This window comes from Chaetodon auriga, chromosome 15, assembly GCF_051107435.1.
Source record: "Chaetodon auriga isolate fChaAug3 chromosome 15, fChaAug3.hap1, whole genome shotgun sequence".
In the NCBI taxonomy this organism is placed as follows: domain Eukaryota; kingdom Metazoa; phylum Chordata; class Actinopteri; order Chaetodontiformes; family Chaetodontidae; genus Chaetodon; species Chaetodon auriga.
The window spans coordinates 20,663,189-20,689,302 of NC_135088.1; the positions used below are offsets into that span (position 1 = coordinate 20,663,189).

At 43.2% G+C, this 26,114-nt stretch overlaps 3 protein-coding genes across 5 annotated transcripts in view; 1 reads left to right on the forward strand and 2 right to left on the reverse strand.

Annotated features, from left to right (window-relative positions):
• fam222ba (family with sequence similarity 222 member Ba) overlaps positions 1-7,896 on the forward strand; it is a 28,964-nt gene extending 21,068 nt beyond the window's left edge. For both annotated transcript variants that reach the window (XM_076750238.1, XM_076750239.1), the window contains exon 3: positions 4,050-7,896. In XM_076750238.1, the coding sequence (XP_076606353.1) occupies positions 4,050-5,758 (1,709 nt within the window). In that variant the 3' untranslated portion in view covers positions 5,759-7,896. The remainder of the gene's footprint in view (positions 1-4,049) is intronic.
• On the reverse strand, positions 7,890-19,655 carry trpv1 (transient receptor potential cation channel, subfamily V, member 1). 2 transcript variants are annotated; one of them, XM_076750236.1, is made up of 17 exons: positions 19,614-19,655; positions 19,134-19,268; positions 16,440-16,670; positions 16,103-16,260; positions 15,859-16,011; positions 15,602-15,739; positions 14,501-14,799; positions 14,122-14,298; positions 13,887-14,042; positions 13,697-13,792; positions 13,518-13,588; positions 11,625-11,790; positions 11,472-11,538; positions 10,926-11,257; positions 10,718-10,839; positions 9,032-9,153; positions 7,890-8,916 (listed from the first exon to the last, which is right to left on the reverse strand). In XM_076750236.1, exons 3-17 carry the CDS (start codon positions 16,646-16,648, stop codon positions 8,819-8,821), a joined length of 2,364 nt encoding a protein of 787 aa, XP_076606351.1. In that variant the 5' UTR covers positions 16,649-16,670; positions 19,134-19,268; positions 19,614-19,655; the 3' UTR covers positions 7,890-8,818. The 2 variants fall into 2 exon arrangements, with proteins under 2 accessions (XP_076606351.1, XP_076606350.1); XM_076750235.1 differs by having other exon boundaries at positions 19,134-19,280.
• Positions 19,656-22,315: 2,660 nt separating this feature from the next.
• On the reverse strand, positions 22,316-25,727 carry shpk (sedoheptulokinase). The gene is made up of 7 exons (XM_076750240.1): positions 25,555-25,727; positions 25,319-25,460; positions 24,115-24,289; positions 23,871-24,023; positions 23,456-23,631; positions 22,887-23,087; positions 22,316-22,710 (listed from the first exon to the last, which is right to left on the reverse strand). The coding sequence occupies exons 1-7, from the start codon at positions 25,690-25,692 to the stop codon at positions 22,316-22,318; spliced, it is 1,380 nt and encodes a 459-aa protein (XP_076606355.1). The 5' UTR covers positions 25,693-25,727.
• Positions 25,728-26,114: the final 387 nt, after the last annotated feature.

The window sequence follows — 26,114 nt, forward strand, 5'->3', positions numbered from 1 at the left end:
CACACAGCCAGAGCTCGGCCCTCATGTAACACTCTGCCGTCTCCCTCCTGGCTGTCCACAAGACTCGTTGTCTCTGCAGAGCCCCGTCGTTCAGCCAGCATGGAAGATCATTTGACAGCTTAACTCCATGAGGGATGTACTTGACTGCTTTTAGGTGAAATTCACAGACCAGTTGTCACAAAGGTGAAATCTTTATTTAGGACACTGACAAGTTTCCACAGACAAAAAAAAGCCTTGATGTAGAGCTCCAATTTGTATTCCCATTTGCATCTTTGTGCACTATCCTTACCTTATCCTTACTCAGTGCACCCTGACGCTCAGCCTTGTGTTACAGACTCTCGTCTTCAACACTTTCCCCTCCCTCCACTTTCACCAAGAAGTCTGCCGTGCTCTGCGACCTCTCCTGCGGGTGAATCTGTGCATAGGAGAGTCATTTAAAGTTATGAGCTCACAGGTTGCTGTCAGAGGCAAGGCCAGAGCAGCTGCTCTATTTATCATCAGGGAGTGACTGTTAACAGATGATGGCTGTGAAATGTAAAGGCTGTCAGAGGAATACATCAGGTACGCAAAGAGACAGTGGGTCACAAAGAAAACAGCTCATACTCCAGGCAGGATGACTCAAGTACCACGAAGTGGCCCTTGGTCTTCAGTTCTTTCAGGCAGAACAAACAGTGAGCACAGCTGGGCCACTTGGCTGATTTTCACATCTCAGTCCCTGTTGAGATCAAAAGCAACCATCCTCTCTTCCTCTCCTTATAATATTTTTCATTTTTCAAAGGTCATCAGCATGGGATGCTCCGCTCAAATGTCTGTAAAAATATAAGGAGTTGGCATCGTGTGGGAAACCAGATTCACATGTCTAATTTGAATCTGAAGCCTCAGACCTAATTTCCTGCTCTTGTGTGAAAATTGCAATTTACAGCAGCATGAGCCCCTGCCCCCTGCTGCTTAAACCTTGTTCAATAAAAACACTAGTTTGAATAAAAGAAACCCTAATTAGTGCCTGCTGACTGTGCACTTGTGTTCCTGCTAGCTAGCTAGCAGCGGGGTAATTAACGCATGGCCAGACTGGCCTCTTTCCCCTGTTCCCTCCCTGGGAATGTGCTTAGCTGGAGATCTGAGAGATGCTATGCTCGCAGCCGCCTACAAACTTCACTCATATCCTCATTAACCCTCCCTTGATGCTTTAAGCTCTTCAGCTAATCCAGGTTTCAGGTTAAGGTTGAAATGCTAATAAGCTACACTTGCTTACTAGGACACATAATCAACAACTGCCAGAATCCTTAAACAGATGTAAACAGCAAGAGGTCGATTTTATCCACTATTAGGGGAACAGTAATTTACCGATTCATTCACATTTTACAGCAGTTCTGTTAAACTCTCCATTATGATTTGCTTTTTTTTTATCCCAAAATGCCTGCCTAAGCTTTGTTAACAATGTATAATCCCTTTTCCAATTTAATGGATTGGTCAGTTTCCAGACATTGACATTGCTTTCTTTGCTACTTGCCTGAGTCTTACAACTTAAGTATAAAACTCATTACACAAGTGCCAGTGGCAAGGAAATAACACTGTACACGGTTACATGCTTGTTGCCGTTTTCCTTGCTATATTTTTCAATCTAAAAGGAAGTGAAAGCTATATTTCCCCTCTGTCTTCAAGATTACACCTGGTTAAATTTCCATAAATAACAATCAGAAACTGCACACACATTTGTATTAATTTATCCTTCAATTCAAGGATTATGTTAAATTTACACATCTCATTATTTAGAATGTCCACAGTGCTGTGAAACAAAACCTGGTCCATATTAAGACAAATGTCTGACCCCAATTAGAAACCTGTACAGAAACCAAAAGGTGTTCTCGTCTCCGTTGAAGCTCTTTAAGCGTGTTTTGATCAATCAGTCTTGCATGCTTGTATAAATAACCCCCCGCTTCGCCCTTCCATGTTGGCTCAGTATGTACTCTTCTTTCCCCGCACAGCTCCTCTGCGCCTCTCTGAACACAGAGCAAGCCCTGAAAGTTACTGTGGTCTTTTTTACGCTGTCCACAATCCTGGTTTCATCCAGAAGATCTTATTCCCATGAAATGATGAACGATGTTTTATTCATTGCAACAGCTGATGGTACTCTCTTCCCACCTACTTACAACCCTTTCTACAGCTACATTGACATGAGGTTGCAGACCAAGGAGGCTGTGCCAGAATCTCACAATCTCTAAATATATCTCTAATACTTGACAGAAAGCAAGTTGTGTTTATCAAAGTGTAGTTTATTGTTTGAAATCATATGTCTTGTGTACTAAATGTAACCCATTGATACCTTGAAAACTGGGTATGTTAACAGTTAGCAATCAAACTGCTTTTGTATTTATTTAGTCTGGCTCTCTGTCATTATACGAAACATCATTGCAGACAAGGTCATTAATCATTACCTGTGTTTGACAGGTGAAGTCCATCCTCAGCATGTCTGTGAGCTGGTGTGCAAGTGTTCATTTATCTGTGTTTGCTTACCCTGGCATTTATTCAGTGACAGACATTAGGCCTCAGCGATGGCGGGTGTCGAGCTCCAGCTCCTTGGCCCAGACCCCTGCATTAATGAGGCTGCCATCAGCAGGCTGAACACTTAGTCACAGCAGCCCCCTGTGTGCCGCCCCATACCGGCCCTGCACATCGCTACCCATTGTTTCCTGTTCACAAATAAAGCGGGAATTAATTAGCCAGTTGGCACAACTCTTGGTGCCGCCGTGTCAGTGCTCGCAGTTCAGCTCTGTGCCTCATCCCTCAAGCCCCGTCTGTCTGCTGAGGGACTGAGCATAACGGCCTCGGCCGCATGAAGCTGCAGACCTCTGCCAGCAATTCAGACATGTCAAATTACTGCTCACTCAACAGCAGAGAGAAGTAGCCTGTGTGCTGCAATGGCAACATCTGTTTTACCTGAACTGAAAAGTCCCGCCTCAAAAAAAGAATGAGAGAGTAAATAAAATGTGGCTCAGCAACTAGTCAGACCAGTGATCCTTCCCACAGATCAGCTCCACTCATGTCCATCAGTCCGAAAGCTGTGGTGTAAGTAGGTCAGACTGTGGCGGGGCTGTGGTGACGGGGACAGTGAAAAAGAGGAAAGCAGGGAGAAGAGCCTGTCATTCTCTAAAACGATTATCACTGACTGTTATTGTGTTGGTGAAGAAGAGTGGAAGTGAAGCACACTGCGTTAAGATAAAACATGCAATCACATCCACCGGACTGAAAATGGGCACATTATGTAGAAGACGCTGCATGACACCTGCATGATCCTGCCGCACATTTTGAACAGACTCATAAATGAAACACACCCTCACGCTCACACATGCACAAACACATAATCATGTTCACATTGTCACTCCGGCATTGTTAAATTTAGCCACGGTGCTTAGCAGGTGTAACAAATGTCTGCGAGCTGAGGCCTGGGAGGTGTTCCTGCAGATCAGAGACGCTGCTGCTGTGTCTGATTACTTGTCTGCTGTCATGGAGCTCTGCTCTCTGCATCTATCTCCTTCTTTCCTTCCCTGTAAAGCAGCCACAGGGGACCATCACTGCTTTGCTTATTCTTTGTTTAGTTTGTGATTCAGTAGCAAGCAGCCCCCATTGCCCCACCTCTGATGCATTCTTATTGTTTGCCCGGATGCTGCGTCAATTAAAGCCACTAAAAGCTCCTGACCTCAAAGTCACAGACCCCACCACAAAATTGGATTTTAGACTGGGAATTTGTCGGCCTCAATAATTCAGCTGAGAATGAGATTGGAAATGTCTTTGTCCTCGTGAGATGGAAGCTGCGAGGGTTTTAGGAGAAAAACAGCAAGGTATGCAATATGAGAGCGCTTTCCAAATCAGGTTCCTCTCAGCTCCTCAGATTACAACTGATGTGCTCTTTTGTGCCATATTCACTCCTTCCTGGGTTGAGTTTGTCTGTCTCATTGTGCCTCTCTCCCCACTCTCTTCACCCCCCACCCAAATTCTGTCTCTTGCTTTCTCTCTGTCTCACCTCTGACCTGTCCTGTCCTCCACCCTAGGGGACACCACACAAAGGATGAGATCCGCTCCGTTTCCAACCCCTGCAGAATTGGATGCATATGCTAAGAAAGTTGCCAACAACCCCCTGACCATCAAGATCTTCCCCAACAGTGTCAAGGTCCCCCAGAGAAACCACGTGCGTCGTACAGTCAACGGGCTGGATACGTCAGGCCAGCGCTACAGCCCTTACCCTTCCTCTCAGGCCAGTGCTAAGACAGGCCTCCTCGCCATCATCAAGGTGCCCACAGTTAAAGGCATCCTCAAAGATTTTGATGGCAGCCGGGCTCGATTGCACCCTGAAGTCATCATGAACCCTCCCACTGGACCCTACCAAGTGGCTTCGACCAGCACTTTAAACCACCACCCACCTCTGGCCAACCTTCCCCGTATCCAGCAGAGCTTGCCCCTTCAACCACAGGACCCACCTCAGACTCTACAGATGCCCCTTCCTCAGCAGCAGGGTCACACCCAGAGCCTCAGACACCATCCCCCCATGGCCCAGCACCCTCAGGGCCCACCCAGACTCCAGACTCTGTCTCAGCACCCAGCCCTTGGCCACCCACAGGGGCCCCCTACCGTCATGCTTCAGCAGCAGCACCTTCAGCAGCAGCCGCCACCTGGCCTGCAGGGGAGCAGAAAGCTGCCAGATGGCGACGCTCCGCCTAATGTTACCGTCTCTACCTCAACCATTCCACTCTCCATGGCTGCTGGGCTGCACCAGGGCCGCCAGGCCGACCTGAGCACCATCGTGCATCAGATCAACCAGTTCTGCCAAGCTCGGGCCCAAGGTGCAGGAGCCACCTCCATGTGCGAGGGCCAGATCGCCAACCCCAGCCCCATCAGTCGTAACCTGCTTATCAGCGCCTGCTCCAGGGTGTCCATGCACAGCAACCCTGCCACCCCTGGCTTCCCCCCGCCCAACTGCATTCTTGGCCCTCAAGAGAAAGCCACCGCCCTGGTGGGAGCTCACCCACCATCAAGCGTGGCTGCTATGAACCACTTGCCTTCCAACCATACTGATCTCAAGCAGCAGCACCACCTGCAGCATCTGCATCCACCACAAAATCAGCAGCAACAACAGCTACAACATAACACACAGCATCAGAAGATGCGCTCTTGGAATCAACACCAGTTGGCTCATGTACCCCACATTCAGAACGGTGGGACCCACCTCTGCAAGCAGCCTTCCAGGGACCCCGCCTTCCATTTTAAGGGCATGGGCTACCCCGCAGAGGTGTGTGTGGGTCAGCCTTACACTCTTAAACCTCCTGTGGAGAGGCCCACCCCCTCTCCCCCTGTCAACAACAATGGCATGCCGGGTCCCATGGCCCACTACACTAATGGTCACTACTTCCAGTCCCACATTTGGAACAGCAGCATCCTACCCACACCCAACAGTGACAGCTCCGGGTCTCAGGACATAGCCATGCCATTCCATGGTGCGGGCCCAGGGGGGTGCACCACGTTAGACTGTGGGCCCCCTGGGGCCCCCCATTACAGGCTAGGAACGAGCTCCTCCACCTCCTCCTCCTCCCAGACTAATCTGATGCAAACAGCAGATTACTTGGGTGGGGACTTCCAGACGCCCTATTTCCGTGATCAGAATCTAGGGTTGATGGGCAAGATGCACAGGCCCCCTCTGAGCAGGGTAGGTCCAGAGGTCGGGGATGGCAGAACCGCTCTCATCCAGCACCCAGGGTACAGATAAGCTATGGCCTTGTCTACACAACAGTTATCAAAACCCCTTTGTTTAGTCTTAAGAGAGGAAACACATGAATAAAACTAAATTGATAACTTAAACAAATGACCGCTAATGTTAAAGAGGGTAAATTAATATATTTAATGAAGAACAGTAGTTTTTTTCTTCTTTTTTTGATAAATCTTGCAAGTGATCAATTGCTACTTTTATTTTTGTTGATGAGTGCTTTTACCTGGCACTTAAGGGAACTTTTCCGTGTGTGTGTGTGTGTGTGTGTGTGCACATCTGTACTGTGTGTATCATTCCCACTTTCCTCTATTGTACTATCTGTGTGCCTGGATCTTAACAGATCCTGTATTATTTCTACTTCAGAACTATTGGTTAAGTTTTCTTATGCATGTAAAAAAGAAGAAAAACAGACCCCTCATGAAAATAGCAACATCTGCTCATGGATGTTTTTTGTTTGTTTGTTTTTACAGGGTCATGTCAGGACTTTTTTGGCTACGACTAGTTTTATTAGACAAGTTACTGGTATTCATTTTGGTGTTAATGCTCAAATGTCATAGTAACTTCAAGATTAAATACAATCATTTGAGGACAGAAGACAGAGTAACGATCTTGTATCAGTGCAAAGCCATCCGACACTGGAGACTAAGTACAGCTGGAAAAGCTTGCTGTATGCACATGTACACAGAGCTTTTCTTCTTTTAAATGTAATTATTTATTTGTATAGTAGGACTATTCAAGATTGATTCCTCTCTGTCAGTTAAGGAAGCATGTAATCAGGTTGTTTGTACATAGTAAAGATCCAGCAGGGAACAAATAATGTTGAAAAGCTGATTCTCTGTCCTGCTGAAAATGCTGCAATGAATTCAGGTGTTTAAAAAAAAAAAACTTGTTATCAACGCCAGGAAGGTTTGGCAACAAGATTGTGAAATGTTTAGAGCAGAAAAAGTCACGAAAGATTATCTCTGATACCTTGAAATGGCCAAAGTCAGGTTAACAAGGACACACTGTTATTAGGATGTGCCATTTTATGTTTGTTTCCTTTTCCGATCGTTTTTGTAACTATGACAAATGTATTACTTGAATGTTGAGATTATTTGTTTTGCAGGTGTTGAGGGGAGTTAGTCACAAGGACAAAACTCTGGAGTAGAAGAAATAATAGTGTTACTAATGTCATGTAGACCTGAACTACGAGCCTAACCAGAGTTTTGATCCTGACCGCAGGAACTTAAGTGAATTAAGTTAATGTGTAGTTGCTACTGATTCTGATGTGAAGTCTGCTTGAAAAGACCAAATTGATCACTTGCAAGATCACTTGGACGTAAACAAAACTGACCTTTAAGTTTAAAGTGAAACAGCAAATGCATTGTTTATTTTATTGTACACTGGCTTACCTACTAGACTACTGTAACTTTAAAGTTTAATGATTGTGTGTGAATGTTGCCTGCTGATGCGCGTGCATATGTATGTGTGTGTGTGAGTGAGAGAGAGTGAGAGCGCGTGCGTGCGTGCGTGCGTGCGTGCGTGTGTGTGTGTGTGTGTGTGTGTGTGTGTGTGTGTGTGTGTGTGTGTGTGTGTGTGTATAAACACAATGACGCCCATGTTTTGTTCACCTAACTCCCTAACAGCCCTTAAAAAGCCTTAAGTGTTTGGTCCTTGGACTTCCCTTGAAAATGAGCATGGTTTTAATGAAAACCCCAAATAATACCGAGAAAGAAGATGGTGAGGATACAGAAACAGCAATTTTTGGCTTCTTATTTTCTGGTCTTTTTATTTTAATGAAGTTTTGTTGAATAGACACAGCAATTCCTTAGAGGTTCTTTATTATGGAAAGCAAGAAAAGGAGTAATATTTTGTAATTATATATTTTAGCAATGTGTAGTTACTGAGCTGTAACATTTTTTTCCAAGTTTCAAAGCTTCAGTTTGCAGTTGTGACTATTTATAATACTTGATTTGCTTGTTATTTAAATTTTATTTTCTTCTTTGTTTCTTGTACTATTGCTGTGAAATGAAAGACGGTCCATAAGCCTTTCTTTTGTGTCATTCTGTACGACAGATAAGAGGCAAGAGCGTGAGAGTTGTGCTACTCTTTTTGTAATATTGTAATAATAAAATAAAGTTCTAATTTATGCTTTGAAATGAGTCTGAACTGTTTGGATTATGTGCGACATTAATTTAAACTGATTCTGGAAACAGGTGTGCAGTTATCGCCTTTCACCTTCATTCTGCATGAGCTCCGTCTTGGAGAGATACTTCCCTATTGTCATCCAGTCTGACAGCTCAGGTATGCTACTAATCACAGATTTGTTTCTTACATAATCAGATTTACAATTGGCTGACCAGCTCAGAGGGCCTGGCTAAACTACACAGAATTTGTAAGTGTGACAGATGATGCTGTAGGTGGTCATTGCTGCACCAATTTCTGTGCTTTCATGCCCTTTTTCATGCCTCCCTCTGCCGAATAGAAACAGGAAGTAGAGGAGACAAAGCCAGCTGTGAAATCCGCAGGACTATCTGGCTGCAGAAGATTTAGCTTGTCTGGCTGTGATGAAAATGGGACTTGTATAAAGGGCACACAGCAGGAGGGCAGGATCAGCACCTTCGTGATCAGTATTACTCCATGAAGGATTTTGAGCGATGCCAGAGGTGCCAGCGGGTTACGGCCTTTGTGCAGAGAGGATGTGCATCCTGTTCAGGTGGTGGCAGAAGCAGCGTGTGCAGAAACCTTCGAGTTCATGTTTAATGTGTTTCGAATGCATCATATTCTCGGCAGTCAAGCAGCACTTGACTAAATTGTATGTTTTATATACCATTTTGTCAGTCAGATGAACACATATCTACAATATCTACCACAGCACTGCTCATGTTAGTGAAATTTTTCCTCAAAGACTGTGTTTAAAATCCAGCTGACACTGGAGAGTCAGTCAGTCAGAAAGGCGCTTCACACGTTTGGCAGTTGAATGTCTTGGGGAACTGAAACTGAATACTGTCTTTAGGTTTGAATGCCTCGTTGCTCAGGTCACTCAGGCTGAGCAGCCATAGTGAAGCTCTCTGTTTTCTTTTAGACCGGTGAGCCGCTCAGAGGATTCATCTCCGTGGACTGATATGTCTGCCACCCGCGCCTCCTGCTCTCGGTGAAGAAGCCTCTCCAGCTCCTCCCTGTGGATAAAGAAGGAAAATGTTACTAGACACAGATTACTTTCCTTTCATAGAGAAATGACTAAAAAGCATTTTCTAATGTAGAAACTTGGGGTGTGCATTCATGCATCTGCACCTCTGTTTGGTCTATTCGGCGGGCTGTCTGAGGCGGGCTGTTGGACACGATCCCAGCACCCAGGATCCTCATTGATTTTGCCCAGGTTGATGTTCCATTTGTTCCAGTTGACTTCCTCCACTCTGAGACAACAAGAGGACACATGCTCCAATTACTGTCTGCTGTGTGACGCATCAATCAGCTGTCAGAGAAAGCAAATTAGTGAAGAACACAGTGTACTGCGCTTCAATCGATCCCGCTCACACAGCTGCATCTTTTGGTAAATCTTCAGGCCTAAAACCTTTCTTTCTGCTCTGTTATTATTACCTGGCCTTTCTGCTGCTCAGAGGACCAGCCTGAAGAGGTGGAACAGTTTGGGCACAAGGGATTTTTACTCCTCAATGTTAAAAATGTGAGAGTTGACACATAAAAGAAAAAGAAAAACTGTGTAACATAGCAGACCCTGTCTCACAGCCAAATCCAAGAACTGAAGATACCAGCCAAAAAAAAAAAAAAAGGTCATATGACAACTTCAGTACTGTTGCTCTCACAGCATCCTTCTTATCACCAGGAAACCTGATATAAACCCACCAAAACTCACATTATGGACACAGATTTAGTGTCTTATTCAGTGTCAATCACAAAATATGCCTCTGCTGGTCACTAATAACTACTGGGAAGTTATTTAACCACCATAAACATAGCATCTCCAGTTCTTACCCTGGGCTGGATTAATCTGCTTGGGAGCCCTGTGCACTGAGCATGTGTTGTGTTGCCTTTAAGTACCTTTTAGGTACAGTGCACATTCCAGCTTTTGCCAAGAGTCCCACAACACAGCTCGTATCTCTATGCTTAAGTGCTGCTCTTCCTGTGCTTTGCTATGTTTCAGGTATTTTCTGGTAATTTGATGAAGGACAAATGTAGCTGTGGCAACTTAAAGGTTTCCTGTGGAGGTTTTGACCTCTGTAAGTGCTAAAGAGCTGGGTTACGCAGTGCTCTCTCCGGCCAACGGTTTCATGTTGTTCCAGTGATCTACAGGTGGCGGTAACACACCAAGATATGCTGTAGTGTGTCAGTAAAGACGGGGATGAACACTGCGTGCAAATAAACATGCATGTAAGCAAGGCTGAATTTCAAATACTTAAAAACTCAGCCTTGCAAATGTTTTACAAAGACGTAGATGCATTCAATACATTTGTTTGACCTTAAGAATACGCACAATGCCTTTTAACGAGTAACACTGAACGTAAACTTTTAAGCTTTTGTTGTTTACAAGGAAATCCCACAGGACACATGTAAGCACAGTGGTTGTGACAGTTTATCCTAAGGAGAACATGAAAGTCTGGACCAAAGTTCATGTAAATCCCTCCAATAACTAAGATATTTCAGGTCGGACCAAAATAATGGACCAGCAGACCAACTGACCAACGCTGCCATCCCTATAGCCATGGTGTGGTTGTGGCTAAAATACAGTTTTTATGTGCTTTAATGGTGCATATTACACACAAACAACAATCACAAATAATCACATCACTCCCTGACATACAGCGATGGGGCTTTTAGGTCCTCATCTGTAGTGGGGCAGGGATATTTACTGTGTAACTCTGAGTGTGTCATGTCGTCCAGGATGTTCACATGCAGCTGTCGATGGAGCCTTTCATAGCACGTCAGACTGATCGTATTGTCTCTGAACTGAAAGAGGCAAACCTGAAACACCAGCGATGGTCATCTCCAAGAGCAGTGCCAAGGTTTTTCTCCACCCCACAGCGAAGCCTCGTCCTGATACAGCACGGAAGCCTTTTCTCCATGTCCAGGATGGTGATAGCCCTCTGAAAACAGTCACAGGCACTTCATCAAACCACAGCTGCCTTGAACAGACACTCCCTGAACCAGAGAGGCCTTCAGGACACCTCACCTGTAGCTTCCAGATGCTGGTGCTCTCCATGGCAGTCCTCTCCACAGTGCGGTTCATGAGGGCGATGAGCATGTTGAGCAGCAGGATGTAGGTGAGAATGATGTAGGCAATGAGGAGCACGTAGAAAACCTCCTTGTACTGGTATTGCTCGGTGAATTCCATGTCACCCATGCCGATGGTGAACTTGAAGAGCTGCAGCGTGGTGTAGGAGATGTTTCTGTACGTGGGTTTTAGGCACTCCTTGTCAGATGGCTGATGATTCCAGAAACGTCCCCTATCCAGACTTTTAGTGATGTTTTTCACAGGAGGCTCTATGAGCAGGGTGACCACCGCTGTGACAGGAGATAGGAAGCAGATTACAGACAGTACATCCTCCTTTCATGGTATATTTACAGTAGCAGTGTAATTGCATGTATATATCCCAAAATGACCCTTATTTGTCTGGTCATGGTGCTATTTTTAAAATCAATAAAAGCTAAGTAGAACTCTTCATAATAATATGTTCTGCATTTTTGGAGAAATGCAGATGTGTTTTTTGAGACATACCTGCTGAAAATCCGAAGAGGAAGACGACATAGACAAAAAGAAAGCGCAGGATATCACTGAGGATCATCTACAAGGAAGGAAGACAACGGGCTTCAGGGATCAGACTGTTCACTGTGATGCCGGCTGTGGTGCAGTACGACCTGTGTGGCATACCTTTTGTATCATGATGCTGTAGATGCCCATGTGTATGTGGCCCCTGGAGTAGTAGAGCAGGTTGACCCAGCTGAGAGCAAGACACAGTACCAGGAAGCCCAGATACTCCTGCTGTCCGCTCAGATACAGCCCAGCAGAGACCAGGAAGAGGAGGCCCTGGAAAAAACTGTCAGCAGCAGAGGAACCACTGTGATCCCGCACAGCTTTATGATTGTCAATGATAGCAGTGCAAACACTATATAGTACATCTACAAAAACAAAATGACGCCAGAAGAATTCATCCTCAGACCATCTGAAGCTGTTAGATGACCCCAGTCTGAGCTGTTGAAGAAACCCCAGGAGTTATTTGGTGATTAAGCCTTGTCAAATAAGAGATCAACCACCAGAGAATGTGATTTAAAGGGAGTTTTATTATTATTATTATTATTATTATTATTATTATTATTATTATTATTATTATTATTATTATTATTATTTCAAAAATAGCAGATTATATAGTGCCCACAAAAAGCATTCACCCACATTTGGAAGTTTTCATGTTTCATTGTTTTATAACATCAAACCAAAGTAGATTTAATGTAGCTTTAATAGGACACATGTCAATTATGGCTGGTGTGGCCAGGTGCTGTTAGCAGTCACAAAATGATTTAAATGGAGATGACATGTGTGCAGTCATGAAGTTTCTGGTCACACTTCGGTGAGTCAGTACTGTGTCTGTCGAAAGTACTGTGTGTGTGTGTGTGTGTATATATGAGCTAATATATATATATATATATATATATATATATATATATATATATATAATTACAATCAATCAACTCAGAGATGCTGTCAGTTAAAGATGGTTCCAAGCCCAATTTGCCTCCATTGTAATCAGCAATACACTGGCACATCTATCAATGAGCTAATTTTAGCGTCCCAGTTTCATTATTTTTGCTGTCAAGTGACCTAAATACTATTTGATATTATAGGTTTTCACACACATGTCTCTCAAACATTGTGCTGTGGAATGAAGAGTAACTCCCTCATCTGTCAAGATATCAGATAAAGGACATTTTCTCTGGCTCAACTGCAGCTAAGAAAATTCTTGAATTGATTTAGTTAAATAATAGACTGTGACTGTTCAAGTTTTCATGATGAGCAAAGCAGCAAGAAAAATACGCTGAACTGGCTCCATTTTTATGTTATTATATTTCTTCTTATCTTGAATTTATAAGTCAGTTAATTGCATAAAGTACTGTATTAATCTTTATGTTGCTCTGTGAAAATTCCGACTGGCTGAATACTTTTTATAGACACCGTATGTAAACCTGACTTTACCCAGTTTTTCAGATTAATGCCTGAAAACATCAATCACATAACTGGGTTGACAACTCAGTGGTGTGATGGTGTCCTTCAGGGTGTGTCAGTGCACTGTTACATCACTGCTGGGTGTGGTCAAAGTGCCTCAGAACGCATTTCTGACCATACCCCTGTGAAACAGAGAGGAACTAGCCTGGTGTTGAGTTACTCACTTTGCTTGTTGATGCAGACAGCAGTCTAAGTAAAACTCTGTGGAGTTTTCTACACTTTTTACATTGTTTATGGACACACACATGAATGCGTATGGTGCAATATATTTTCCTACCACAGGTTTCACACTGATTGACAGTTGGTAGTAATGTGCAAAGAAGCGTAGCAAGATGTCAACAAAGACAGAGAAGAAGACTGCTTGCTAGTGAACATCAATTTAAACATGCATGATTTAAAATATCTTTAGAAATCAGCATTGCAAATGTAACCAGTAAACAATGCCTTTTGGTGAAAAACACTGAATGTAAACATGTTTGCATGAAAACTCCATAGGATTCCTTCAATTTTGACCATGTCTTAGAAAGAAGGATTAGTACTTACAAAAGAATCTCATAATATCCATCAATCAGCAGCGTCTGCAGCTTGGGGCGTTTCCTCTTCATGTCTATAATCTAGGGATTTAGATGAGGTTTTTGATAAATCGTATTGGAACACAACTTCCACAAGGTGGTGATGTGAATCGCTGGTTTTTTATCTAAAACACAAGAGCATCTACGTACCCCTATGAAAAAGAAATAGCAGTTTGCCAGCGCAGTCAGTAGCTGGCCTGAAACATACAGATAACCCACTATGGTATGTTCAATGGTAAACGGTGGCTGTGGGGCAGAGGAGAAGCATAAACAACATCAGTACAGGTCTGTCTGGGATGGTTACAGAGACCAGAGACACAGTTTGGAGCAGGCAACTCACCATTCCATCCTGCTTATTGTAGGCTACAGCGGTGAAGATGATCAGGTACAGGAGGTAGACCAGGAAGTTGAAAAAAAACATGTGACCTCCAAACATCTTCCACTTGGACTCCAGCAGCCGGTTCAGAGGCTCCGTCTGTAGCATCTCGTGACGGTTCTGAGAGGAGACGGCAGGAGACAGATGTCAGAGTACACAATAACATAACTCTGACTGGTCTCACAATGCTGGGACTCACAGGAATGTCACTTCCGTAGACCAGTATGTCCAACACTGAGTTGTCCTTGTAGGAGTCCACAGAGGCCAGGTCGTACAGGGAGCAGGTGACGGGCCCGTAAACCCACTCAGTGAATTTACGGGACAAGTGTTTGGTGTGACTCTCTTGGAATTCCCGTTTCAGGATGTGTGAAAAAAGCTGCAGACAAACGAAAGCAAAGTCAGAGCAGAATATATATGCGATAATCCAGGTGAGACCCCCGCCAGCAAGACTGAAGACTCACAGGGCCCACCAAAACACCACTTTGTGTGTGTTGAGTGGAGCTGGGGACCCCATACTGTTTCTGTGCTGTGTCTGTAGTGACTGTGCAGTACTCTCTTTATCATCTTCTAGTGTTTACCCCGATCTTGCCAGTCTTGGCAGCCATTTTGAGAGGCGTCAGCCCCTTATTGTTCTCGATGTCCTCCAGCTTCAGCTTGACCTGCAGTCGGGCTGCGGTCTTGAGGATGCGGTCGTACATGCTGGTGATGAATTCTGTGTTATGCGTGGAGTTGTCAGCCACCACCACCAGGGCGTGCAGCACAGTGTTGCCCTGACTGTCCGTCAGCTTAGCGTCGGCTCGTTGGTAGTCGTTCTCCATGAGGAAGTCCACTATGTCGGGCTGGTTGGTGCAGGCTGCCAGAGACAGAGGCAGCTCACCTGAGGACAACACACACAGAGACTGCTGATTTACAGCTTTTTCTCACTCTTTAAATGATTTAAACGCATCTCTGTCTGAATGTTTTACTTGTATCTACATTCAGTCCATCAAAGTGTAAACATGTCCTCTCACAGCAGAGCTTTAAGACTGATAGCAGACAAATTCATATCTTTAAAGTCCCCTCCATGAGACAAAATGTGTTTGTTTGAGCTACACTGCGCAGAATGATTACTGTATGTGCAGAGTTTCACATCTGAGTATTATTTTCACTTTCATCTGCTGAAGGTTTTAAAAGTTTCTGTTTCAAGTGGCATTTTTCAATAAGGAAAGAAGGACAGATGCAATTTTGCAAACTTTCAACAAGGTAAATTTTTTTTTTTTTTTTTTTGCTGAACAACTAAATCAAAACACAAACTATTATTCACAGCAGTGTACTATTGCAATACATGTGTAAAACCATGTCTGGAGGGGATCTTTAAATAGACTTTAAACTATAGGATGTAACTCACTCATGTTTGAGAATGTTAAAGGTACTTTTGACCTCGAGTTCTCTTATCTCGCATACATAAGTAAGTAAAATATCAACTTTAAGTCAAATGTAATAATTTCAAAGCAAAATAATGAAACGTAATTTTGGAAAATGACTTATTCATAATTCAAATGTATTGAGTTGGTTTTGTCTCAGGAGAAGAGCCTCTCACTCAGTAACACAGTGGTAATATATGACTCATCTCCTGAGTCGATGGTCTGACTGCGAGGCTCCAGAGGAGGGCGCTCCTCCCTGCAGCGACATGGACTCACCAAAGTAGAAACTGGGCCCGTCATGGGGCTGGAAGAATCTTCCACAGGCTCTGGCGTGAACATCTGCTTCTTTGCTGACCAGCAGCTTGACGTAGTAAAGACTCCTCCTCTCGATGGCTATATGCAGAGCCGTCTGACCTGCCAGAGTCACACATCACTCACGTCAGGAAAGCAGCCTCATTTCTGAACATCGTCTGTGTTTGATGAAAGACACACAGACTGTTGCAAAACTTTATTCTGCCTCATACACATTTTACCTTTGTAGTAGCTGTTGGTGTAGGCTGAATTCACAAATTCTTTGATGTCACCCATCTTCTCTGAAATGTCAATCAACAGTTCCACCGTGTCGTTCTTGCCGTCTTTGAGGTGCAGCAGAGCCTTCATCAGGGCCGTTTTACCATAGGACTTATCTGCAAGCATAAGCACACATTTAGGGAATTAACAGACAGGACAGCAGCTCACTGCTTGGTGCAGCTGTTGCATTGTGGGTCTCACGCTCACACAAAGAGTCGGAGAGTTTCTTCATGTTCTGGTGCAGGTACTGATGCAGGTTGCTCAGCTTTCCAACGTCCCCATTGGACACTGCCTCAAACAGCATGTCAATGTGAAATGTCTTGCTGTCTCTCCTGCTGCTGTGCTGCCCCTCGCCTCGGATCTCTCTGCAGACAGAAGATATTTTACAGGCAACAGGTTACAAACGATTCCTGTGGGTCAAAAGGTCAAGCAGCTTCACTCTCTGCATTAATCAACACTGTGGGGATGATGACGCACAGCACCTATGGTATAATGAGGATTAAGAAAGGTAGAAATCACTGTATCTTTGCATGGAGAGGCTCACTTGTCAAAGTTGAGATTGAATCTGAGCTGAGGCTTGGTTTCCTCCATCTCCTCCTGGTAATCAGTGTCCATGGGAGCCGTGGGCGACGTCTGGCCCAAACCCAGGGCAGAAACCAGTCCTTCCTTCTTCGCAGCTTTCTGCCGCGATCTCTCCTCCTCCGTCCTGTCGTCTGACTCCAGAGAGAAGCCAAACATCTCTGACTTCTTCATCCTCACCTCTTGCTCTGATGGTCTGCAGAGAAATCCAGCACACGTGTCCCAAGTGAAAAAGATATACTTGAGCGTATTTTCAGTAAGTTCGTTGAAACACTGCTATTATAATAGTGCCCTTAAAATTAACTTCAATCATAATCATAGCGCAAACAGATACGCAAAAGCATGTACATACAAGGCCGACCTCAAATTTCACACTTATGTCACAACAGCAGTCAGTGCCAGTAAGTGTCATATTTTTAAAGCTTGTCTTATTATCATCTTTAGATCAAACATCCAGAATCAGAATCAGGCTGTCAATGATGGGAAAAATAGACCAATAATTTCCAAGGATAAGACAATAAGAGGTGCCAAATATTTCAAGGACAGGCAGGCATTAATGTGAACTGAGTGCATAGTATATCTGAGGACATGTTCTGTATGTACAGTACATCCTCTTCATCCTTATTTTTAAAGTACAAGTGTACTGAAAATGCTCAAGAAGTATGTAAAAATGCACAAGTAGCCTAATTTTAGGATTATTAAGTTACACTTAAAGTGTACTGGAAATGCTCAAGCAGTATATAAATATACTAATGTAGATGCACTCATAACTCATTAGTAGTACAGTTCATGTACATTATAAGTGCAATGTATTTAAGCAAATTGGTAGTACACTTTAAATCCTCACTTCTAATGCATTAAGAGTTTAGTGCACTCAAAGTATATGTGAAAATACACTAGTATGTATATAGTATGTATATTATATTATATATATATTATTATTATATTAGCTTTAATGTAGACTCAAAGTACAACTTACATTATATTAGTAATGTTTTTCAGTTGTACTTTAAATTGAAGAAAAGCATGAGTGATTATAAAGTAATTCAGAATAAGCATATATACAGTATATTCTGTATACTTAAAATAATCCCATTTTAGCACAGTCAAGTATACTTAATGCAACTTTATTTAAATGTAATAAGTACAAAATATTTTTTTCAATGTAGCATATAGTCTGCAAGTACACTTTAGTATGCTCAGTATACTAATTATATTTAGTATATTTTAGTGTATTTCTTTCACTAAGGGTACATCATTCAGATAACAACCAATAAATCCAGTAAAGGTAATTTGACAGCTAGCGGTACATGTGGTGAGGTAGTTCAACTAATTGTTTGCCACAGATTTCCACAGGAGAGAGAGCAAGTGTAGAAAACTTAACTTCTGCAGATCAGTGGTTTTCAAGTTAGTTGTTAGGAGCCATCCAAGGGACGTAAAGATTATCAACAGCATGAACAAGAGGAAAAATCACAACCAACACACACACACACACACACACACACACACACACACACACACACACACACACACACACATTCCTTTGTTTTCATGGGTCACAAGCCAAAATCAGTTGAGGACCACTGCTGTAAACAATGTGGGACAAGGTGTTTAGTGCTTTAACATGAGCTACCATGTGTTTGTATCAGCTGGGTGTGAAACATGTCTACTACAGGGGATTACCTCACTGCCCTTTAAGGGCACAGACATATTTTCAGACATGTGATGTTTCACCCACAGAGACTAACAAAGGAGTGTATTTAGCAGAAGATTTCCATGACTGCAGCACATTCAACGCTTGATCTGGTGGCCACTTCTTTGCAGAATAATCACATCATTTACAGCACACTTTACACAGAGACAGAATCACTGGGTCAATGAAAAGATTTCTGCAAAGTTCAGCTAATGGCAATGAAGGGAAGACATGTTAAGGTTAATGGGAAGCTAATCTTTGGTGGCTCGTTGTTCCCCTTTTCTGTCACAAAATGGGGAATTAGTGACTCATAACTCTGTGACACTCCGTGATCATCAGAAGAGGAATGTATAGCACCGCAGGACAGAAAGGATGGAAAAACGGAGAAGTATGCATATCTCATTTTTAGAACATCACATTTCCCATACAGTACATCCCAATGAAACATGACTGTCACATGAAACGTGACTTTTCTAGTCATACCACATCTGAATGATGAATAAGACTTTGTGTTCACTGACCACAATGGAAATCCAGTATTTTAAAGCTCTTTGTTGTTCAGCGATGTGTGCACGAGCACACTGTTCCACACCACGTCCTGATTTCCTGCTGTATTATTTATAGACATGTTGATACATGATCTGCTTTTCAGGAGAATATTCCAGATTCTGATGTACAAATATGAATAATTGTACGTCCATAATAATTAAGAAAAATGATGGGACAGAGTTGCTGTTAGTGGGGAAATCTGTTCCCCTCTCCCATAATATTCTTTCCACATCCTCATTAACTCTCATTAAACAGGAAATAAATGTATTGAATATATGACAAGAAATGCAGCATGTTATGAGAAAAAACCTACTTTTTTGTGCAGAGAGGATTTTGCTTATGTTATTACTGATGTGTGACAATGTTCTCCAGGACAACAAGCAACCTAACAACACCACAACATATCATTCGACTCACCGGAAAGAAGTCTTCCTGTTCCAGGTTGTCTTGTTGATTAAAAAAAAATCTGATCTTCAAGTCAAAAACCAAAGAGCAGCACACAGTGGAGCGTCCTGCAGAGAGTCCTTACTGCGCTGCGTCCCGGGATGCTTGCTTAAAGAAATGCTGGTGAGATTAGCATGAAGAAGCCAGAGGGAGATAATGTGACATGCCCTCGGGAACATCAGAGCACATTACTGGAGACTTGAGTGCTTAAAAGGATGCTGTATTGATCACTTCTGCTCAGCAAAAGATACCACAACGGAATCCAGATGCACGACCAGTGTATTATCTGACACGAACAGATGAGTTTAATGAGAGAGGAGCCACAAAGCTGTTCAACTTGCTCATATACAGAAAGGAAAACTGAACTGATATATATTAATTAATCCCACCGAGAAAATACCAGTGGCACATTTCATGGTTCTGAAAATACCCGCTCATAAATGAAGAACTTACCCTCTGAAAAGCGCCTTAAAACTCAACTCTTTCCGTCACTTCTTGGCCGAGCCCATAACTTTTGCTGCTGTGCTTCCTGTCTGTCTTCTCTGCCTCTTCGTAGTTTTACTCAGATGCACGCTTGTGTGTTTTCAGTGCAGCTGTGGTCCTGTGACTCCTGTGAGGGTGTGGGTGCACTGCTTCTGCCTACAAGTATGATCTGTGTTCATGAGATGTGACGATTTCCTTTCTTAATATCACTTCCTTGTTTTCTTTTTTTTTACAGTCAAACAGGGCATGCAGGCCTCCAGGAGATGGTTTAAGTATTCATAACGTTACCAAAATAGGCACCAGACCAACTACAACTTTATTTCTGATATTTTACAGCCTGGTGCTTCATTCCCAGTGTTTGTCTGGACTTTTCAATGTGTGCCTTTGTATGCAGAGATAGTGTTTTCCATTCAAAACTGGCATCAAAACCAGTGAAGAAGTAGCCTAAGACAATATTAAAATTAACTGCCATTCATCCCAAAATATTCAAAATTCGACACAAAATAAGCTGCTTTATTAGTACCATAATCTTCTTGAATAAAGAGTTAAAAGTGCTTAAAGCCAAATGAACACTGAAGGTTGACAATCATCAAGGACATCCACCCACTCTGTGAGCAGCAGACATTCAAAACTGAACATTACGATGGAAGGCAAAGAAAGAGCACTTAACATTGATCTAAATTAGATCTTGATAGAAAACAAAAAATAAAAATAAAAAAATCCCAGAGTGTTTGACTGTGCTGGGACAAACTGAGCAGAGAACAGGTGTGATAGTGTCTGAGCACATATTCACTAAACCCTTTGATAAATGTGCTGACCTGGGGCCTGTATCACAAAGATTAGAGTATTAGCTGGACTCATGGTGGTGTCATTACGCTGGTTCACTTTAAAACGAGGCAGATCACCATGGTATGGCTGCATGGGTAGCCTGCTTCAGAGCAGGTTAAAACTTCAGAAGATCAGACCCAGATCACCCAGTGACCAATCAGCTAGCTGGACAAATGCAGTCATCGTTCCTACAGGATCCATCCATCCATCGACATAAACCGCCTTGTGATTCTTTTCCATTCCCTGCAGCAGCCCCAACGGCGTCGACTTTTAAGTGTGACATCTTTTCAGACTCCAGTAGACAGTGGAAATGAAAAGTATCCTCACTGACCATTTTATTCGAAAACACAATTAGCTCAATAAATTAGAAATGCGACATTTTGTTCAGATACATTTCACCATGCATTGATTTCTTCTCCTTCAGGCCTTTTTTTTTTGCATAGACTAGCTGCACCTTTAACTTTAACTGTTATCATATGTGTATTACTATTTCAAATGTCACTGCAGACTCACTCTACTGAACACAATGAAAATGTATTTAAGAAGACAAGGTCTTTAAAAAGACCCATTTATTAATTCACACTAGTCGATGCTTTGCTTTTACGGTTTGCTTATTATTCCCACTGTGTCTGTAGCTTCTTATTCTATTTTACTCGTGTAATTGTATTGTACATAATATGGTGTATATAATAACCATATTTGCCCACAGGTATCAGTGTTTCATTTCATCTCATATTAAATACTCCAGTCATGGCTCTCCTGATGCTGCATGTGATTGGCTTGTAATTAAAAACTCTGCATCTTCACACGAACGCGCTCGCAGCTGAGGAGGAAAACTCCAGAGTTAACAGAGAAGCTGATAACAGCATCATTACAGCAGTTATCCAGGATCTCTGATGTTATGCCCAGTGAAGCCAGGTAACCCAAAGACAGGCAGACGAAGCTGAACTTTGTGATACAGGCCTGTGAGCATGTGCTACACAACAAGAAATGTATCAGATAAAAACACTCACACACACACACACACACACACACACACACACACAGAGGATTAAACCCCCTTAAGCAGCTGCAGACTGTCGACGTGACATGAAGAGGAAAGAATTTAGATGGAAACACCAAACTCAGAGGGGACCTCCTTGCATACATGTGGATTTTTTTCCAATTAGCTTTTACAGCTAATTACCAGCAGTGACTGTTTTCACCTTGTGAGTCTGTGTGTGTGCATGTGTGTCATCATGGTAGACTGTGTTTTTTCAGTAGCACTGTATGCTGCTGGAATGAGGTTACTGGAGAAATCAGCTCTTCAACAGAGGAGCTTTTCTGATGCATGATGAGTATCTTTGCAAAAAGGCAGCTGCAGGAAAAAGCTCTCACTCTGAGGACTGACACTAAAACCTACATTTATCGTTGATCATTTTAAACTGCTGAAATATTCAGTGCTATAAAACCTCTACTGTGGCTTCATGTTGTCTGGAAAAATACACCACTAAACAATACAATAGAGACCAAAATGCTCAGCATGTTCCTTCTAGCCGTTCAATCGCAGTGAAATGAAATGTTTGAAGGGGGATTTATAGCTGCACTCAGCGGCTAGCTTGAGTCTGTATGTTAATTATTTGGTAGTTTCGATCTTTTGGTCCTAAAAATGTCAGAATTTCTCTGCACACAACACAGCTTTTGCTTTAGTTCCACAGAACAAAACAGGTATGTTATAGAGCTTCAGTTTGCCGTATCGTTCTGTATTTTAAACAAAGTGATACCATTCAGTGAGGTACTCAGAAGTGTGCAAAACTCTCAACCAATCACGTGAACAGACAGCGATCCCCCTGTGGATCACTTGCTCAGTGTAGGTCACAGAGGACCATGGCCACGCCGACGGCAGAGTCTGCGTTTTGTCCGTATACCACCGGCTGAGGAAACACCTTCTCCACTTCCTGCCTGAGCACCTCATTGCGTGCAATGGCGCTCCCACTGGCCACAATCCTGCTGACCCCCGCCTGCTGCAGACGCTCCACAGGCATCATGGAGGTAATGTTGTCCAGGACTCCGCAGCACAGTGCCCTGGTCAAATGCCCCAGAGAGAGATTGGTAGGGGAGATGTTGGTCACCTGACCCAGGCAGAGAGGGTTGTGTCTCTCCCCCAGGATGGTAGGACTCACCCTGAGGTCGCTCGTTTCCTGATTCAGGGCGCAATGAATCAGCTTCTCATATAAGCACGAATCACTTAGCTCTGCACCTGGGAGGGATGAGAGGAGCAAACTAACATGTGGATAGAACACATTGAACAGCAACAATCTGTGTCATTTTGCCATCTGTCTACTGTGATCAATTAGCTGCAGTCTAAACTCTCTGTCCGTGGTCAGCGCTGGAAAAATGTACTCAAAGCTTACAAGCGTGGCTAAAAATACATACCAAGCTCTTTCATCCATGCAGTGAGCATCCCCACAAAAGTGGCCAATACATTCCCTCCATTGAGAGAAGCCGCCACCGCCAAGTAGGAGTCTTCAAAATAGGGGAAGTAGGAGATGGAGGAGGCAGGCTGAGGAGAATCTGGAGGTCTGAAGTCAGCTGGCATGGCGAAGGTCAGCTGGGCCGAGGTGCTTATGTTAAGAACTGTGACATTAGGAGAAAGATACAAACTGTCATCTAAGGCTTGCGAACCAACAGCACTAAACATGACATGCAAGAAACACTGATGGCAGGGTTACACTTGATGCATACTCGATTTGTTTTCTGTGCGCGCTCAAACATAATGAGAACAAACTAACACAGGAACATTTACTGCTGTATACTTTCTTTATTGTCGGATGTTTTTTATTCACGTGTTCACCTATTCTTATGCTTTGCCATTGTTCTCTCTGCTGTTGTACATTATCCGTCGTGCAACAGTAGAAGAAATCTAGTGACTGTCAAAGAGTTATGTAGTCACTGCATCAAGTGTGATCCTGGCCTCAGAGAGATGACTGGACTTCCTGTTTCACCTGCATCTGTCCGTGCACTCATGCAGGAGTAGACAGAGCACTGGAAGTCTCCCAGGGCGGCTCCTACTGGCGTACCAGCAGGGATACCATGCCAGTCAGAGCACGTCTGTCCCGCCAAGCCACCAGATGGCACACACTGAGGCAGCAGGTGCAAAGGGAAGCCGGCACCCTTCAGACTGCAGCATGCACACACAGAGTGGCTTGTTAGGTACACGGGTTACACATAACAACTCTGACACTGTGAGTTTGCAACGAATTGCACAAAGTGTTTAGTGATTGTAGTTTAACACCAATCATGCACATGCCATACAACATTTTCATGCGTTTAGTACTTGAACCGATGTCAGCTGTCAAGAAAATGTGCTGACAACAACTTGAGGTGTTACTACAACAGGACGCTCTGCACTGAACATACATGTCTATATTCCACTGGTTGGAGGAAGTGTTGAAGAAGCCCCAGCTGGCTGCATTCTGAGGCGTCATCACACACCCATCCAAACCACACAGCATGGACACCACGTAGTCCTGGATGGTGCCTGCAACTGTGAAGTCCTCAAGGAACTCGGGCCTGCAGTGACACCACACATCTTTAGGATTCACTCACAAAACCGAGTGATGCAGTGGGCTCTACGTGGGGCTCTTAAAATGCTCGTGCTGACCTGTTTTTCATGTACCAGAAGATAGTTGCACAGCCGAATCCTGTGGCTACACTCAGATGTGAGTCTGGCTTTGGAAGAGACGACAGGAAGGGACTGCTGCAGCGCCCATCCTGCCAGGTGATCAACTGACTGGTGTCTCCGGCTGTGAAGAAGCTTCTGTTGGACCAGTCACAACCTGCAAGAGATACAGAAAAACACAGCAAACCAAACATGCCAAAGTAAATTATATCGGACTGAATGGTTTTGGTTTGTTTCTTTGGATACAAAAACAACCCAGTAGCAGAGATTTTCTATGATTATAAAACTACTTTCAGATCAGGTTTTGACTGCAACCAGCAGAGGGCAACATAGTCATTAAAGTCATTATTTCTAGAGACTAGTGTCTAAAGACAGAAGGGATTGTTATCAGTCATATACTGTATGTGCTCTACAGAGTTTTCTCAACTTTATCCAGAGGAATCATACTTATTACTTATTACTACATACAAATTCAATCTTCATAATGTTAGGTCATATTGAGACTTATCTCAAAAACGCCTCTATCATGACTGCAGTCCCCACCCTCAGCGGACATGAGTGGATCAATTAGAGAGTAGCTCTTTGGAACTAGCTCAAGTTTCAACTGAGGATCTGTAATTACACTGTCACCAATTTGATCAATTTATTCTTTAATTCACTAATACTCTGAAACCAAAATGTCAATTAAATTGTCATTAATTCTTTACAAATATTACTACTACTAATAATAATGATGATGATTAATGTGTGATGTGGGACCCATATTGGGCCAATTCTAAGCTTTTTTTTAGATTTAAGAACCTCTTGGGTGAGTAGAGATTGTGCATTTGCAGGGGCCACACATTAACAGACCAACCACCACAGGAGCCTCAGGGCTCTCATATGAGGTCCTGTGGGTCCCATACTCTTCTGAACAGGAGCCTGAGCAGAGGCACATATTCTGATTGGAATTTCAAGTATTTTTCACATGAACATCTACATTTGGGGTGGCAAGAGCATCAGCTCTAAAAACAATCTCTTTACTAACTTGCTGCTTCCTCTGTGACTTTTTCACACTTCAAATGAAATAATAAATGAAGAACTCAGTCTCAGCTCAGACTACTCACGTAGCCGTTGTTACACAATTTACCACGTGTTGTGAAATACCATAGTGCGCACACATGCAGGCAGGTAGCAGCACACTTACCATCCTTTCCTTTCCACAATAAAAGTCCGTGCATCTGTCCGGACAGCCCGATGCTGCTGACATGCTGCAGTTTGTCCCCGGGCAGCAGGCCGATGCACCGGTTCAGAGTGTCTATGATCCGGCCGGTGTGCTGCTCTTTCGCCTGCGTGGCGTAGAGACGCAGCCAGGTTACACACAGGACAAACACGCAAAAGCGTTAGTGTCACTGAACTTATCTGGCACGTAAGCGTACTCACCTTTATCCCGCTAGTGTCGGTTATATCTGACGTAGTTGTTAAAGCGTGACTCGCAGCCACCGATCTGGTGCCAGTTTCTAATAAAACGGCTTTTATCGAAGTAGTTCCCACGTCAATACCCAGGATATAGGTAGACATTACTATTGATGACACTGTACTTTGCCACTCAGCTGTATGTTATCATCACGACAAAGCGCAGTCGAAACTGTTGCGTTCACGTTGACGCAGGAAATGGGATATTTTCGTTTTAGTTGGACGTTATCACTCCCAGTGTTAGGAGCCATTTGAGCTCTTATATTTAATTATTTTTTCGCATTTATGAACCACTTTAATGGATTTACAACATTACAAAATATAGAATATATAGAATACAAAATATAGAAATTCGACATATGTGTGTTTAGAGAAATAGAGAACTTAAAAGAAATGAATTGTAATTTAATTTCTAAATAATTTCTGCTAACTCGAGCTTTGTTCTGTGGAGTGTTGTTGTGTTACTTTTTGTTGTTGGTGAAGCAGGGCGTTTGAAACGAATTATTTTACCTATGTGTTACAATAAA